Consider the following 14937-nt stretch of genomic DNA (forward strand, 5'->3'; position numbering starts at 1 on the left):
AGTTGAAGTGTACCTCTGGTGCAAATTACTGACCTCTGTCATCATTTTAGGTGGGGGAACTTGCACAATCGGTGGCTGACTAAATACTTTTTTGCCCCACTGTATGTGTGATAAGACCCCATTAAAATGATGCAAAACTTAAATAAATTTTAAAGCCAAGCTCGCTTCATGTATGTTTGCTCCATGAGCAGTCTGTATTAGTGTGCATAAATCCATTCCTGTGACTACAAGCAAGATGGCGGAGTGCAGTCCTGTGCATTAAGCTAGTTGGCCGTTTATACGCACTCATTTAACTGAAGCTCTTTACTGCTGTTTTGCTGCTTGGTGAACAGCAGCGAAACATCCACATTTATCTTAGTGTTGTATATTTTGTTTATATATTTTATATGTGTGTGTTTGTGTATGTGTGCATGTGACAATGTGATGCAAATCTGAAATTAATACTCTAACTACAACAAAGCAAACATGCACCTTACACACCTGCAAAAGAAAAAAATCTTCCCAATCGAAACCCTTCAGTTCAGGCTGTGTGTTCAAGGTATTGATTGGGTGATTTGTATGTGTTGCTGGTGCAGCTGAAATGTGTCTAAGAACATGTGTTGATGGATGTGTCTGTGGCTGGGCTCAGCCTGTGAGGGCTACAGGGTGGATGCTGGGAACGCTCTGACAGCCTCAAGGTTACCCGCCGTGCACCAAAACAGATGGATGCCCCTCATCGTAACTGTCTCTAATGTGCTCAACTCAATCATTCCCTCCCTCTCCCGTCCCGTGCAACATCTCCCTCGTTCACTCATGGAAGCAGCTCGCAGAAAGCCCGAGCTGCACTGTGCATCCACAGCCAGCAGTCGAAATCGTGATTTTGTTTGCCATGCTGGGAGAAATTCAACATCTTATCCTGGGTGCAGTAACCGAGATGTAACGTTACCACGCTATATGCTTGGCCTTTTTAGCGTGTGCTAGCTTACTCTTCTTTCGGACTACAATTCTGTGCATTATGTAGTTTAGAAAAAGCATGAAAGCCGGCGAAAACAACTCCACCTCACCACAAACCTCAGTCACACAACACTGACATACTCTCATATATATGGCTAGTTAAGCATTTTCTAGTTCTTGGCCAGGGCTGGCATCAACGTCCCATCCACAGCACCGGTGAGCCATCTCTTTACTAGCTAGTAATTAATTTTGAAGCACATAAAGGCTGCTTTTTGCTTTTTTTGATACAAGACTCATTTTTAAATTCAGATTTTTTTGCTCAGATCTGATTTTTATCAATAATAAGCTGCCATGCAGGAGAAGCAAACGACAGGAGTATTTTTCTCAGCATTTTCAAGGCTTTCTTCTGTATAGAGGGATATATAAGTGGAAGCTACGAAGCTACAAGTGGCAGCACTGTAGCGTGAATTAAACTATTATTCATTAATTTAATGAATTAATTACATTTATTCCAGAACGTCGGGGGCTACTTTTAACTACATCTGCCATTGCCACTCCGCAAGATTCTCTCAAGAAGAGAGGAAGTGATGGAAAAGTCACATTCTGACTTGAATGTTGAGACTGAGCTCGCGTTACACAGTAGCATAGCTGTATTGGATTTCTGAGATTACATGGAAGTGGCTGGAATGCCAATTAAAAAGATGATGTTTTTGTGGAATAAAAGCAGAGGTAAATCACAGTTTTGCTGCAGTCTGGGTGGGATGTAGAGTGTGATAGACATACAGACGCTTGGTTGGTTTCATACTTTGCTGATGTGGCAAAAAAAAGTGACATTGACTTCTAGCAGTATAAACAATGTAAAAAGTAAAAAAAAAAAAAAAGATGCCAAGTCCCCAACTAACTTCCACAGGGCACCTTTAATGAGACCCAAGTTATGTAGCCGGCCAAACAACGAGCTGAAGCAGCTAAATGGCAGAGCTGAGCTAAGGGAAAGTGCACAATCAGGTGAAACTTTGTAGGCTTGTCATCACAAGCGTCACCTTTCACTTGACATTTGGAAGCTCTTTATGATAATTCTGCAAACAAAAAACAAAACAAGTAATGGTTCAGAACCACAGCAATACTTTGTAAATGTATGAATATGGAAAAGTGCATATTTCTTCAACACATCCATTTACTGACACTCATGAGGATGAACATCTCCCACTGTTCTCCTCCATCTTTTTATCCATTCTCTTTCTTCTGCCCCCGGGGCGTTTAGGCTCCACGGCGTTGCATATATCCAATTATACCGCGGCTCTGAGCACGACGGTGACACATCGATTGACACGAGTGACATCCAGTCTTATCACAGTGACACGATGCAGTGCTGGAGCAAGCATCATTAGCCTGATCAGCCAATAGCGGGGCAGCTCGTTAGACCTCCTCCGGGGCTGGACATGCAGTTCTGGTTCTAATACAGATATTATAGGACAAAGAAGCCGAGTGACAAAGTGATGGAGAGCGGAAAGGAGATTATAAACCTTGAAGGAGCAACTTTATGTTTGTGCACTCTTCTGTATTTTTGTGTTTCAAGCAATTCCACTGGGCTGATGTCGGGCAATTACTTTTCCTCGAGCCACAGCTACACAACAACAACTTCCTTCAAAGCGGCATCTAAACCCCCCTCCCAAACCTCGATGATACTGCAGGCAGTCTTTAAGCCACCTGATTACATGGCTGCTGAATCACGTGAGCATTTCTAGCTAAAACGATTGCCTCAAATACCACGACAGTTTTTTTCCAAAGTGTGCTTTTGGGATAGGTTGTGCCCTGAGGACAAATCATTCTCCGTAGAGCTCTTTTTGGCCCATTTTTGATCCACCTGTGGTATTTATAGGCAAATGTTCTCGTATTGCTATGCTCCACTTATAAGCCCTCTTTCACCAGAAAGGTGCTGTCAAACTCTGCATGAAAACACGGGCTTTTGTGAGATGAAGATGAAAGAAGGCGTGCTCGTTTCCACCTTTCCGATACATCTTCAAATCGAATGCATTTGCTGGCTGAAATCGCTGTCCATGCATTATGATGTAAAGGTGCTACATCTGTGCCCAGCTGAAACCAAGCCAAGCTCCAACGGCTGTCGGAGGGCGCTGCATAACAAACCCTGCTCCACACCTGTTGGCCGGCCCCGGCCAGCTCGAGCTACTCAATCCTATTTACAGAGACAGCACGATAAAATATTAAATGCTCCGATGAAAATCCTTTCAATATTCACACGACGCTCTCACATATCTACAGATGGTATTTCCATGTGCGCACGTGGGTGTGTGTTGCACGTTCACCTGCTTTTTCATTCTAAAAACCCTTCATCACTTCATCATCGACGTCATATCAAAGTGAAAGGCTGCATTGTGTGGCCGCCCCCGTTTCCCCCCTACCCCTCGGGATTTAATACTGTTGAGCAGATACATCAGTAAATAGTGGGAAAATGCCGTGGTTATTGTGTATTCTCCACTCACTAGAACATTGTGAATGCAGGCAAATACATTGTGCCCCGACCTCTTTTGTTCCTCTGCTAAGCAAGCGGAGGAGAAATGAATACGTGGCAAACGCCATGATCATTTTCTTATAAATAGTGAACGAAGTAATAAAGCTGCTTTGTTGTCAATTGTGTAAGCAGTTAGGCAGATATGGTCGCAACCCTCTGTGCACGCCTTGGAAAAATAAATTAAGGACACTGGCTAAAAGCTGGAGCAGAGGGATTGTGAAGGAATCACTGCACTGACAGTGAAATTCATCACTAAATCTATCTGTGCAATTACTGATGTGAGCGTCAAACTGGCGAACAGTGCTCTGCTCCCTGTCTTCCGCCTCCTGCTCCCTCTTCCACTTCTCCTTTCTGTTTGTTTACCATGCCCCTGACAGTAGAACAATGCAGCGACCTTTGCAGAGATAATTCTATTACGTAAGTTGAGTAATTGCTCTGGATGTGGAAGAGGAGTGTCCGATTGCTCCTCTTGCTTGGCCCAAAGCTCTCATGTCCTTGGATTTAAATGAAACTCTGCGGCATTCACGGAACCAGACGTGGAGAGGGTCCGCTCCGAAAGCAGAGGAGAGCAGAGCGGAGCAGAAGAAGGGGAAAGGATGTGAGACGACAAGGAGATGGAAATGAGCACGACAAAAGCAGTGAGCCAGAACCCAGCAGGATAAACCCCCTCCAACCCCCCAACCATTTTTTAAAGCAGTGCTGGGCACAACATGTACCTACAGATTGTCCGAGAGGCTTTGAAAACAGCCTGCGAGGTGCAAAGAGCCCTCTGAATTTCCACAGTCACGTTCCCATAAGTGAAGGTGTGCAGTCACAATGTGCAGGCTGCAAGGGTACACAGGAATAAATGGAAGCAGTGTGGATAGCTCTCGCCTGCTGAGGCGCTTTTTTCCCCTTTATTTTTTTCATCTTTTCCACCACCTAGCGACCTGTTAGCTATGATGGAGAAGAGGGCACAGAGGCTCAGTGCTAACAATCGCAAATAGTGGTTTTATTGGCAGAAGTGTTCACTTTACTTTATTCAAGTTTCTTCATTTGGACAATGGGTAGAGATGAAGCCACAGAAACAGACAATTAATGATATTTGCTAGCAGCTATCTGTTGGAGAAAGAGAGATGGAGAGGCAGAGAGACCGAGGGAGAAGCTCCACTCCCACATTGTTAATTAGAAGATCTTTCTCCCTCTCTCACGCTGCGCTTGCTGAATAAAAGATGCCTGGAACACACATGCACGCACAAAGGCAAGGACTTAAGAAAATTGTTGGCAACATGCCTGTATTGTAATCACAAATTGTACATGTAATACACTGGATTCTTGCAATGTCCGGAAGATATTATTCATTCAGTGATCAATAACTACAGCCAGCGAGAGGGCTGTGGGTTGGTACAGTGGGATGTATAGAGAAAGAGAGAACGACAAGAGGCAAAGCAGCGGAGGAAAATAACAGGAAAACTGATTTCATGCTCGGGGGATTGCATCTCATTTTCTCCCAGCACAGGGAGACGGTGTGCGGTCCAGCTTGTGGATTTACTGCCACCTGGTGGTGCGTGACTACTCTGTAGGGGCTCCAGAAACCTCACAGGAAGCAAAGGCATCAGAGTGGACGTCGGAAGATTGGCTCAATCCGAGAAACGTAAACGAGACCCTTTATCTCAGGCAGACGGAGTCATGCACACTTGTGCAATACGAGCACAACTCCAATGCACTGGAGTATTCCCGCAGCAGCGTGCCTGTTTGCCTGGCTTTCACCTCTCTTCATCTCCTTTCTGCCATAAACAAGTAAAGAGAAACTGCTCGAAAGAGTTACGCAAAGAAAGAAAATCAGCCACGAAATTCTCATTAAGACTAATACCGCATGGCTAAAAATACTATTACACGCTTGGACAGCCTAGTCAATATTAGTGCACATCTATTTCCAAAAGAAGCAGGCGAACCTAAACCTGCAGAGTCACAAAGATGTAAAATATGTCACCGTCAAAAGCGCCTGTGTCTCAAGAAGAATTACATCTTTGTTGATATGAAATCAATGAGACCTCCCTCTATGTCATCCCGGGCAGCGCCGGGGGGGAATTAATGAGGGCTTCTCATCACTAATTAACACATAAACACTCAGTTCCCATCACCGAGTGAGAGCTGAGGTCGGCTGTTTGGCCCCCGTGTGGAAAACACTGCGTCAGAGGATCGTGAAAGAGAGGGAAGTGAGAAGGAGAGAAGGAAAAAAAGCGAGAGAAAGAAATGTGGAACCGAGAGATATAAAGTCATACACAGCAGCAGGGCCTGACATCAGAAAGGTCTGGATGATTAGGGGATGCCAGCACTCACAGATAGCAGCTCTCCTAACAGCTTCCACCACCTCATTAGTCTGGCCCAGCAGCGCTGTGCCCCCACTATTAAACGCTAAATGAAAGACCGCCAACCGTGATTACTGAGGGGAAGTCCCTTGTCGTCATGGGGATAAGAGATCCCTTTTCTCTCTCACTTTCAGACACACACGCACACAAACTCGCAATTCGTCTTTAGCGAAAGCTATTTGAAGGACGCTTATGAAAAGGCGATTGAGGCAGAAGTGGATATTTTACACATCATCAGTTGCGGTCGGGCTAACTCCCGAGCCCGAACCGCGAAAGCTCACGACATCAAGCAAACCTGTTACGTCAAAGCACCTGCAACAAAGCAAAAAAATAGATGCCCTTAACAACTGCCGGCATCTCTCAGGTGCTTCATTTAAAGATCACAACACACTCTCAGCTCTGAATTCATGCAGCATTTTTAACAAAGCTTTAACTTAACAGGCCTGAACCAACGAGTCCTTGAGTCAAGGATGCGGCTCTCAGTGCTGCACACAGGACGGCGTGAGTTCATGGGTCGAGCCAGTTTTTAGCATGGAGAGTGTGAAATATAATAATGTGCATGTGCATAAGAATGTATAATGGTACGACTTATGAACTGTAACCTTGCAGTATTGTGCAGTTTTGTGCTGTTCTGTGCACCTCGTGCATCATGTGTTAAAGGAGGATTCCATCAACTTTGTGCTGCACCTCCACATGATAACACTGTTGTGGAGATGAGCTGGCTTTGAGCCTTCCATACTTTAATTTTCCTCAATCAACTGTCCTTCAAAGCCCATGAGGCATTGTCCTTTAAAGGCTTTCTACTTCTCTCTGGAGTCCCCCTTTAATGCACATGTAAGGCAAATGCAGAAAAATCTTAAAGCCAGCAGCACTCACGGTCGTTGCAGTAGGTCCCCGAGTAGGACGTCAACGAGCAGTCACAGGTGAAGTTCTCCCAATGCTGGATGCACACGCCCATGTTGGCGCATGAGTCCTCCTGGCAGGTGGTGCTGGGCCCTGAAAAAGGGTGAAAGGGGAGAAGAAACATAGAGAGAGAGATACCACAGGTGCACAGTCAAGCAACGATAAGATTGACCGCTGAGGCTAAACAATGCAGGACTCATGCAGAAGGAATGCACTCTAGAAAGACAGGTCTACACCATGTGGGCCTCGAAGAAAAAAAACAAGGAGCAAACAGTGTCGTCACACGAGGCCTGACCTGCAGTGCGAATGCAGTTTAAAAAAATACTGCCTGATGAATCCTGCTTCCTGCTGGGTAAAGCTGCTGTAGCACTGGGAAGGCGACGCACAGGCGCCAGGTTTTCGCAGCGTCGACTGCACGCTCTTTGAGCAGGGTTGGGGGGAACATCAGCATATACTCTCAGTTAATTACTGCAAAAAGTGCTGTAGAAGACGCCGCTTGCAGCGTGTGCGATGCACTCCGATCGGCACTTAAGACACGTTGCTGCAAATGACTTGGACCCCCGTCTGGGCTAATGTGATGACACTGTTAAGTTTCCTTCTTTTTGGTAGTGTGTGCGGGTGGACGCGCATGCACTTCATTTCATTCCAACATGTTTCCAAATAGTTTTATCAGAGTAAAACTCGCTGCATTCCCTCTATAAAACAGGCAAGACAAGACATAAACCTCCTAGCAGACGGCTCATGGATTCAAAACTGCATTTAACAATACCCACATTTAAAAAACAAACAGACAAAAAAAAATGGCATTAAAAAAGCGAGCCCGGTCATTTCCTTGACAAATACTTGCGAGAGAATACACGGCGAACACTGGATACACTGGACAGACGGAATTCACGAAGAGAAAACGGAAAGAGTACTCGAGAACACGCAGTGCATATCCTCGTGTATGCACTTCAGTCAGACAGGAGTTGAGGAGGGTATTCAAAGTCAAACTGGATGTGTGTTTGCTATTCCTCTACACGCCACACATAGCTCTTACTTTTGAATACTTTTACTGAGAGGGAATGCAGATAAGGACAAGCGCACAGCATAGATAACGAGATAAACAACCCCCCCACCCCCCCGTGAGAGTCTAGACAGACAAAAGGGGGGGGAAAAAACTTGACAGTAACCCTTCTGATAACCGTAGAGAAACAAACAAAATTAAATAAAGCAAAAATTAAATAAACAGTCCAAATACATGGCAGACAAATGCAAGTAAACACTGTTTAAGAGCAGTTGTCTTGTGCAAGACAATGTGAAAAGAAGGAGAAGAAGACATCTGAGGTGGAATAAACAGAGCAAGTTTGCCAGCTGAAAGTGCATTTACTGTGTAATGGACAGTACCGGTGGTCAACCAGGCAACCCAGAGACCGCACGGGCACGAGCGGCTCATCAGCGCGAATCAAACACATCGGTGCTTGTTTTGTTAGAGATGGAGGATTTTGCTGAACTCCAGTGTTGTGGCAGCAGGCTGCTTCCTCTCTGGAAAAAAAATAATAGCAACACTCATCTGGGTAAAGCAGCAGATGTGATGGATTTTTTATTAAAAAAAAAAAAAATGGAGACAGAAAGAGAGGTCTGATCCATCAGCAGCACACTGAGTGTTTAGATGTGCTGCGACAGCCTCTTTCTGCGCCAGCCTGCAATGTGTCACAACTGGCATTTTATCCAAGAACACAGCACTCCCACAAACTGTCTGCCTCTGCTTTTAACCAGACTTTTGGACCGTCGACACGAGTCCATCACTTATCTGACCCGATCTGTTTACTCCCTTTAATTACACGTGCGCTCCAAGTCGCTGCGCAACGTTATCAGATGTGTTCCTGAAGGAAGCCGAGTTTGCCAGTTTCTGCCACATATCTGATCAGATGTGGTTACAATCACACTGCTGCCGCGCTGTGGTATAAAAAAGTACAAATAATTAAAAAAAGTAATAATTTAACACTTGCTTGATTACTCATTTTTGCCCTGCCAGCATTCTTTGTCTATTTTTTTCAGAGAGCAAGCCACCTCTGCAGCACACACAGGGGTCCTTATTGCCATGGTGACACCCACGATGCATTGCACACAGCAGACTTTCAGGCGAGCAGGCCTCCGTGAGGCGGAGTTTAACCCTCTACCTTGCAGGTCGGCTTTGGTGAAACCAACTTTGTTAGCGCAGAAAGAAAAATAACAAACAGAACAGAGCAGAGCGGAAAACAAGAGTAGAGGTTAGTGGGGAGCAGCATCGTTAGTGTTCGTAAAACTTGTACAAGTTTGTTACTGTGGCAGCAGGAGAGGGGCGCTGACTGGTTTTTTTTTAGTGAGGGCTGAGCTGCTTAAAAATAAAGGTGTTAAATTATACGAGTTCACCATAATGGCAGTGTTTGTTATCTTAATCTTCTGCTGCCCTCTAGAGGAAATGTGTTGAAACCTTTTCCATATGCATGAATAATCAATTCCATTTCAATACAGTTAAAGCATTAGCATGGGAAAATGTATTTATTAAGCACTCAATTTATAGATATAGGTCAAAAGAGCTATGGGTTGTTTTACTGTAAAAAATACAACCTTAGCAGCAGCTCGTTTATATTTTGTAACAGCAATACGTTAGTTTAGCCTTAGGACGTGAATTTTAGGAGGAAAAGTGCTCGGTTTAAATGAGTTACAATGTAAAGCAATCTAGAATTGTTCCTGAGGTTACAACATATCGTTATCATTAAATATACGAATGCAACACAAAAGCTCAGAAAGCTGCTATCAGATAAACAGACTGACAAATTCTACTCCAAGTATTATCCTAAAATGTGACAAATACCTGGCAAAGGAAAGCAGAATGAGGATTAACGGTGCCAGCAAATGGCTTTAGGGGGGGCTACAGAAGAGCTCTCTAATTAGTCTAATAAATCTCACGCAGCAGGCCAGGAATCTCCTATGCTGTAGGCCATCTGTACCTTCACAGCCGCGCTCGATCTGCCCGCTGCGGAAAAGGGCGTCGCTGATGAGGTCTGGCAGACGGCCGTTGAGGTCAACCGAGGCCAGGCAGCCCTGGAAGCCCTCCCGAGAAACCACAAGCTTGGGGAGATTCTGATACATGTTAGGTCCCAAACCTCCAATAAACAGGTCGCCTGAAAATTGAGGAAAATAGGCGATTGCATCACTGTTGTTTACTTTCTTGCCGAGAGGAAGAGTGGTACGATTTGTCATATAGTGTCACTATTTAGCTCCAGCCAGCAATTGTGGGCTGACTTCATCTAAATGTAATGAAATACACTTAAAATACTTGAAAAACATAATTTTTATAGCATATCCACAAGATATTCCAGGACGTTACTGGTGCAGGTTAAAAGAATAATCTGATATTGAACTGTTTTGATACAATTCATTTACAAACCTTTTTTGGGTTATATATAAAAGTAACTCTAGGTTCAGGTAACCCCTGACTCATAGTATAGTGTATATACTTATGTGAGTAAACTGTTCATTTGTGCTTTTATTTACTTGCTATTTACCTTAGATGAAGACATAATGTTATTTCAGGTGAAAAAGCTGATGAAAAGGTGAGATCAGGTACCTTTGAGGTCCAGATTCTTGGCTCCGTTGACATTCTGGGTGACTGACTTTGCGTCCACCTTGAGCGTGTGTGTGTTGGCAGCGTCTCGGGTAATGACCACATTGTGCCACTGGTTATCATTCAGTGGGTTGTCACTGTTTCCTTTCAGCAGACTGGGCCCATTTCCCAGGTCGAAGACATAGTGAATAAATCTGGCAGAGAAGAAGAAGAAGCAGATGAACACATCAGTATTTGGGGAGGGGGGTATTTTGTGTGTGCAGTAGGTCTCTTTTTATCTTGCAATAGGGATTAAATTTTAATGGAAAAACTCTCACAATCACCTCACGTTGCTCTGACACTAATCGGAGTTAAACTGACAGAGAAAACAATCTTCTTCCCAACACAATCGTGTTTATGTGCAAAAGGAGATTTGGGATCAATTTGTTTGGGCTTCTCTGTTAAATTCATAAAGCCTTAAGGTACCAACTGTACCCACATCAGCCCTGCTATTTAAAATGTATAATCCATATCTGGACTCCAACTGCTGAATAAAACATGAACACTGCTCGTCCCACTCACCCTTTAACCAGCTCCACGGCAATAAAGTCGTTCCCATCTCCGCTGTTGAAGATGATGAAACCGTCAGGTGAGGTGGTTTTGAACTGAAAGAAGAGGTGCATTGTGGTATACGCCTGAAGAGTGGCCAAGCCCAGGTAGCTGCCCTTAGTCTTGAAAGTCACGGGGTCGGCGATGATGAAACGCATGCCGAAGCGAGCGTTGAGTTCGCAGAAGTCGATGTCGCCATTCTTGCACATATCAATGTACTGCATGCCGTTGAACTTTAGGCTCTGGGGGAGAGATGGTGCTGTTATTACTACCTGTGAAGCACGACTGTGTAGTGAGCAAAACTGCCAAGAGACCTCAACCGAAGACTGGAGGAATCATAGCAAGTTAATAAACTCTAAAAACATACACAAGGAATAAAAGTATGACTGGTGTGGTTCTCACACAGCACTGACAGCAGACCTTACATTAATTATAGTGTGAAGAAAAGTACACCCTCTTCAAGTTCTAAAGTTTTACATATTAGAACATATTAAAAAATGTCATTAGCAGGTCTTAAAATGAGGTAAATAAAATCTACTAAATTGAAAAAACAAATCGAAATACACGTACACCCTCACTGCTACTTGCTGCTTCCATTGGAATGAACTTGACCCATAACAGCGACTCATAACATTAGACAGACAGATCATTTCTATAAAAGCAAAGATTTTAGCATTTTGACCAAAGTTTGCCCCAAAGTCTGACCTTCCCATCCTCAGAGCAACTACAAAAAACCCAGCAGCCTCAGTTAATATGTTCAGAGCTCCAAGTTCAGAGTAATAAAATAAAACTTATTTGGTAAATAAATTAAGACAGAATAATGTAATATGTCATCTGTTGTTGAGGAGGAGCTGGGTGGATGTGGGTTGCAAAGCGGCTTGCAGCCACCTATTGTGTCAGCTACATCATCTGCTATCAGCCTGCAAGCTATGCTTGATTTCCTCTCACAGATACATGCCGCTGCTGACTTTGAATTATATAATGAATAATACAGGACATGAGCTTCTGATAAGCTCTTAATACCTGCAGATGACCAATAAATGGTGAAGGAGCAGATGAAACAAAGCGTCTCTCAGTTAAGATCCCCGTCTCCACGTTGTTGAACTCGAGACGAGTGTGATCACCCGCCATCTGACCTGGGAGGGAAGAGAAAGGAAAAAGAGGCAAAGGGAATGACCCAGCAGCAGGAAGCGAGACGCCCTGGTTGTGTGGGTAATGAATGCCAGTGGAACAAAATGAAAAAAACTCTCATACCCAGCACAACTTACTTCCAGGATATTCATAATTTACAATGTTTTGGATGAGTAATACTAGGAATAAATGCAACAGGCATGCCTTTTCCAGTGAAGAAAGGCATAATTCTTCACACTATGTGTAATTACTATGTAAACTGTTCATGAAACAAAATCAGCAGTAGAAATAAAAGCACATTATTCAGCCCAACAAACAAAGAAAAAAGATGCGAGATCATGTACGTTTGGTATATCTCAGCAAAACAATAAAGAAATGCATTTCAAGAGCGTTACCTTCCGCCATGTCGTCATCCACAGTGAGTTTGAAGTTTTTACCGCGGCGGACCACTCGCACTGAGTGCCACTCATTGTCGTTGAGCTTTTGTCCAGCATAAAGAACCTCAGGGCCCTTGCCTGAAGATGAGGGTTAGTTAGTGAAGGGACAGCGGGGATGGCACAAGCATAAACCAAATCTTTGTTTTCATAAATAAAGTAATTCAATTTCAAACCAAGCATTCTTCCTCGCGACATACAGATAACATCTCCTCCATCTGAGCTTTAAGTGAGATTAGAGGTGCTCAAACAAAAAAGAAAATACTTACAAAAAAATCTGCTTTGTTTTTCACAGCAGAGGAAAAAAGTTATTCAAACTGGCAGCAATGCTGTTACTCATACAAAGACTCAGTGTTTTTTCTAGTGTTCAATCATTTTTAAATTTACACTTTGCCAGAAACACACTTTTTATTGTGACTTTTAATTGAGCGCTTTAGTTTGAAGTAATTCATCCAAGTAACCACGAGGGGGCAATGCAGCCCCATCGAGCCGATGAAGAGGCCAGAGCGGCTGATTCAGAGCAGAGTCTGCTGCATTGTGGCTGCTGGTTCAATCCACATTTCAATTGGTGATTTTATTATCCTGAACATATCTGATCATAAATGCACAAACCTAACAATGCTTCATTATATTCACTATTTACTATAATAGGAACTACATATACAGCTGCAGCTATCAACGTAAAGGGCATCTACAATGTAGCACTTCAGTACAGACACACACACACACACACAAAGCTGAAGGACTCTTTGTGTTCTGTCTTTTGTCCTTTCTACAAGACTGTGAGCACTTTGAAACTATTGGTCCTTTTAATGAATAACAGCATGACTTCTGACACCAGCTGTACTTCGCATTATAAACCCATATTCTGCAGTATGTGTTAAATAAGAAGAACAGGAAAAAGAGACACTGCAATCTATTACGGGGTAATTGAGAAACAATACAGCCCACAAAGTCTGAAAGTGCAAAAGACGAGTAGATACAAACCAACAAAAACCATTTACAACTAGTGTCTGAATTAAATTGGAAACATGGGCCATTTAACATATATAGAGCACATTAAGTCTGATTTGCATAGCTTTGAACTTTGGCTATACCCCCCTTTATCTGAGAAATCCTCTTTTCAGTCCCCTGCATTCACACATCCCTGCCTCTACATCTAGCACACAGGCTACAATCAAACATTGACTGAAGGAAGAAGGCTGCAGAAGAAGAATGTTGACTTACTGGTGTTACAGTTTATCCTGACACAGTCTAGATGGGGAGGGGAGAATAAGTGACAGATGAAATCGCATCCTTCAAGGTTACAGCTGCAGACATCCAAGAGCAAAAAAAGCCACCTTCCGGGGACGGTCACATGACACTGGCGACCATTTTAGCTTAGCTGGCGACTGACATTAAGCGTTTCTATATTAGCATTGGAAAAGTAATCCCCAGTCCAATTCTTTTAATCAGTATTACTGTACCCAGCAATATTGGACCAACACGGGTCAATATTACTGCTCTGGATAAACCATCTGAAGCTTTTTATTCTCCATTTTTAAACCTGTGTCATTTCCCCCCTAAAAACCCATCATGTTTCAAAATGGTCACTTGCAACTTATTGGCCACATCGATTTTGCAACCCAGCACCCAGAGTCCAAAATACTGTACTAGTTGTATGAAACAAAGCCGTTTTAGATGGCACGCCAGGAGAAGAAGAATCTTAGATTCAAATCCACACCTAAGGGGGAAAACGGAGCCTGTGATGGTCAGGTGCGGGTTGAAATCCATGTGACCAGGCTGGTCATGTGCCGTCAACCGCAACAGAAAAGTGGGTGCAAACAGCCTCGTGCCACTCAGCACCAACACCACACAGAGGCCTTAAGACCCCCCCTTTCAGAGGATCCTACGCAAGTTGTGGAAAATGAGCTACATGAGTTAAACTGAATTTTCAATAACACTGGATTCAGATTCAAACATAAACTAGAAATGACCATGAAAATTCTCTACAAATGTTCTATACTTTTAGCTTTTATTATGTTCAAATACTTTACAAGAAGACATATTCTTTCTGTCAAGTCTATCTCTTCCAGCCTTACTGGTATAAAGGCCTGCACTCTACTTAAATGTACCACTCGTGCCACCATCTGCAGGCGAGCTAGGTGCCGTGGCATCGGGCTGTTTGCCAGACGGGCCGCAGGCTCTGGGCCTTTGAAGGGGTGAGTGCCATCTTTGAACAAGGCATGGGAGATGCCAGCTAGACCAAGGGTTACTAATGGATGGAGGGAAACATGAACCTGCTATCATGAGGGAAATCAAATCAAATAAAACGGACAAAGAAACAAACCACATGATAAAAATGCAAACTATCAGGGCAGCACTACAATGCAGTAACGCCTACCTGCAGTTGAGAATAGATGGCAGAAGATAAAGTGAAGTGTTTGTGTATTTGAATTAACGCATGTGTCACAGATGCCATCTATTGAAATCATT

The 14937-nt window shown here is 43.6% G+C and overlaps 1 protein-coding gene across 5 annotated transcripts in view; it reads right to left on the bottom strand.

Annotated features, from left to right (window-relative positions):
* Window positions 1–14937, bottom strand: part of nrxn3b (neurexin 3b) — a 331545-nt gene that overhangs the window by 190165 nt on the left and 126443 nt on the right. For 3 of the 5 annotated variants that reach the window (XM_040017562.1, XM_040017563.1, XM_040017564.1), the window contains exons 12-19: window positions 13690–13716; window positions 12424–12543; window positions 11921–12033; window positions 10871–11139; window positions 10313–10503; window positions 9693–9866; window positions 8880–8906; window positions 6691–6810 (exon numbers count right to left, since the gene is read on the bottom strand). In XM_040017562.1, coding sequence (XP_039873496.1) covers window positions 6691–6810; window positions 8880–8906; window positions 9693–9866; window positions 10313–10503; window positions 10871–11139; window positions 11921–12033; window positions 12424–12543; window positions 13690–13716 — 1041 coding nt within the window. The remainder of the gene's footprint in view (window positions 1–6690; window positions 6811–8879; window positions 8907–9692; window positions 9867–10312; window positions 10504–10870; window positions 11140–11920; window positions 12034–12423; window positions 12544–13689; window positions 13717–14937) is intronic. The other 2 variants (XM_040017566.1, XM_040017565.1) reach the window with 1 other exon arrangement.

This window comes from Simochromis diagramma, unplaced genomic scaffold, assembly GCF_900408965.1.
Source record: "Simochromis diagramma unplaced genomic scaffold, fSimDia1.1 OVJJ01000802.1, whole genome shotgun sequence".
Lineage (NCBI taxonomy): Eukaryota > Metazoa > Chordata > Actinopteri > Cichliformes > Cichlidae > Simochromis > Simochromis diagramma.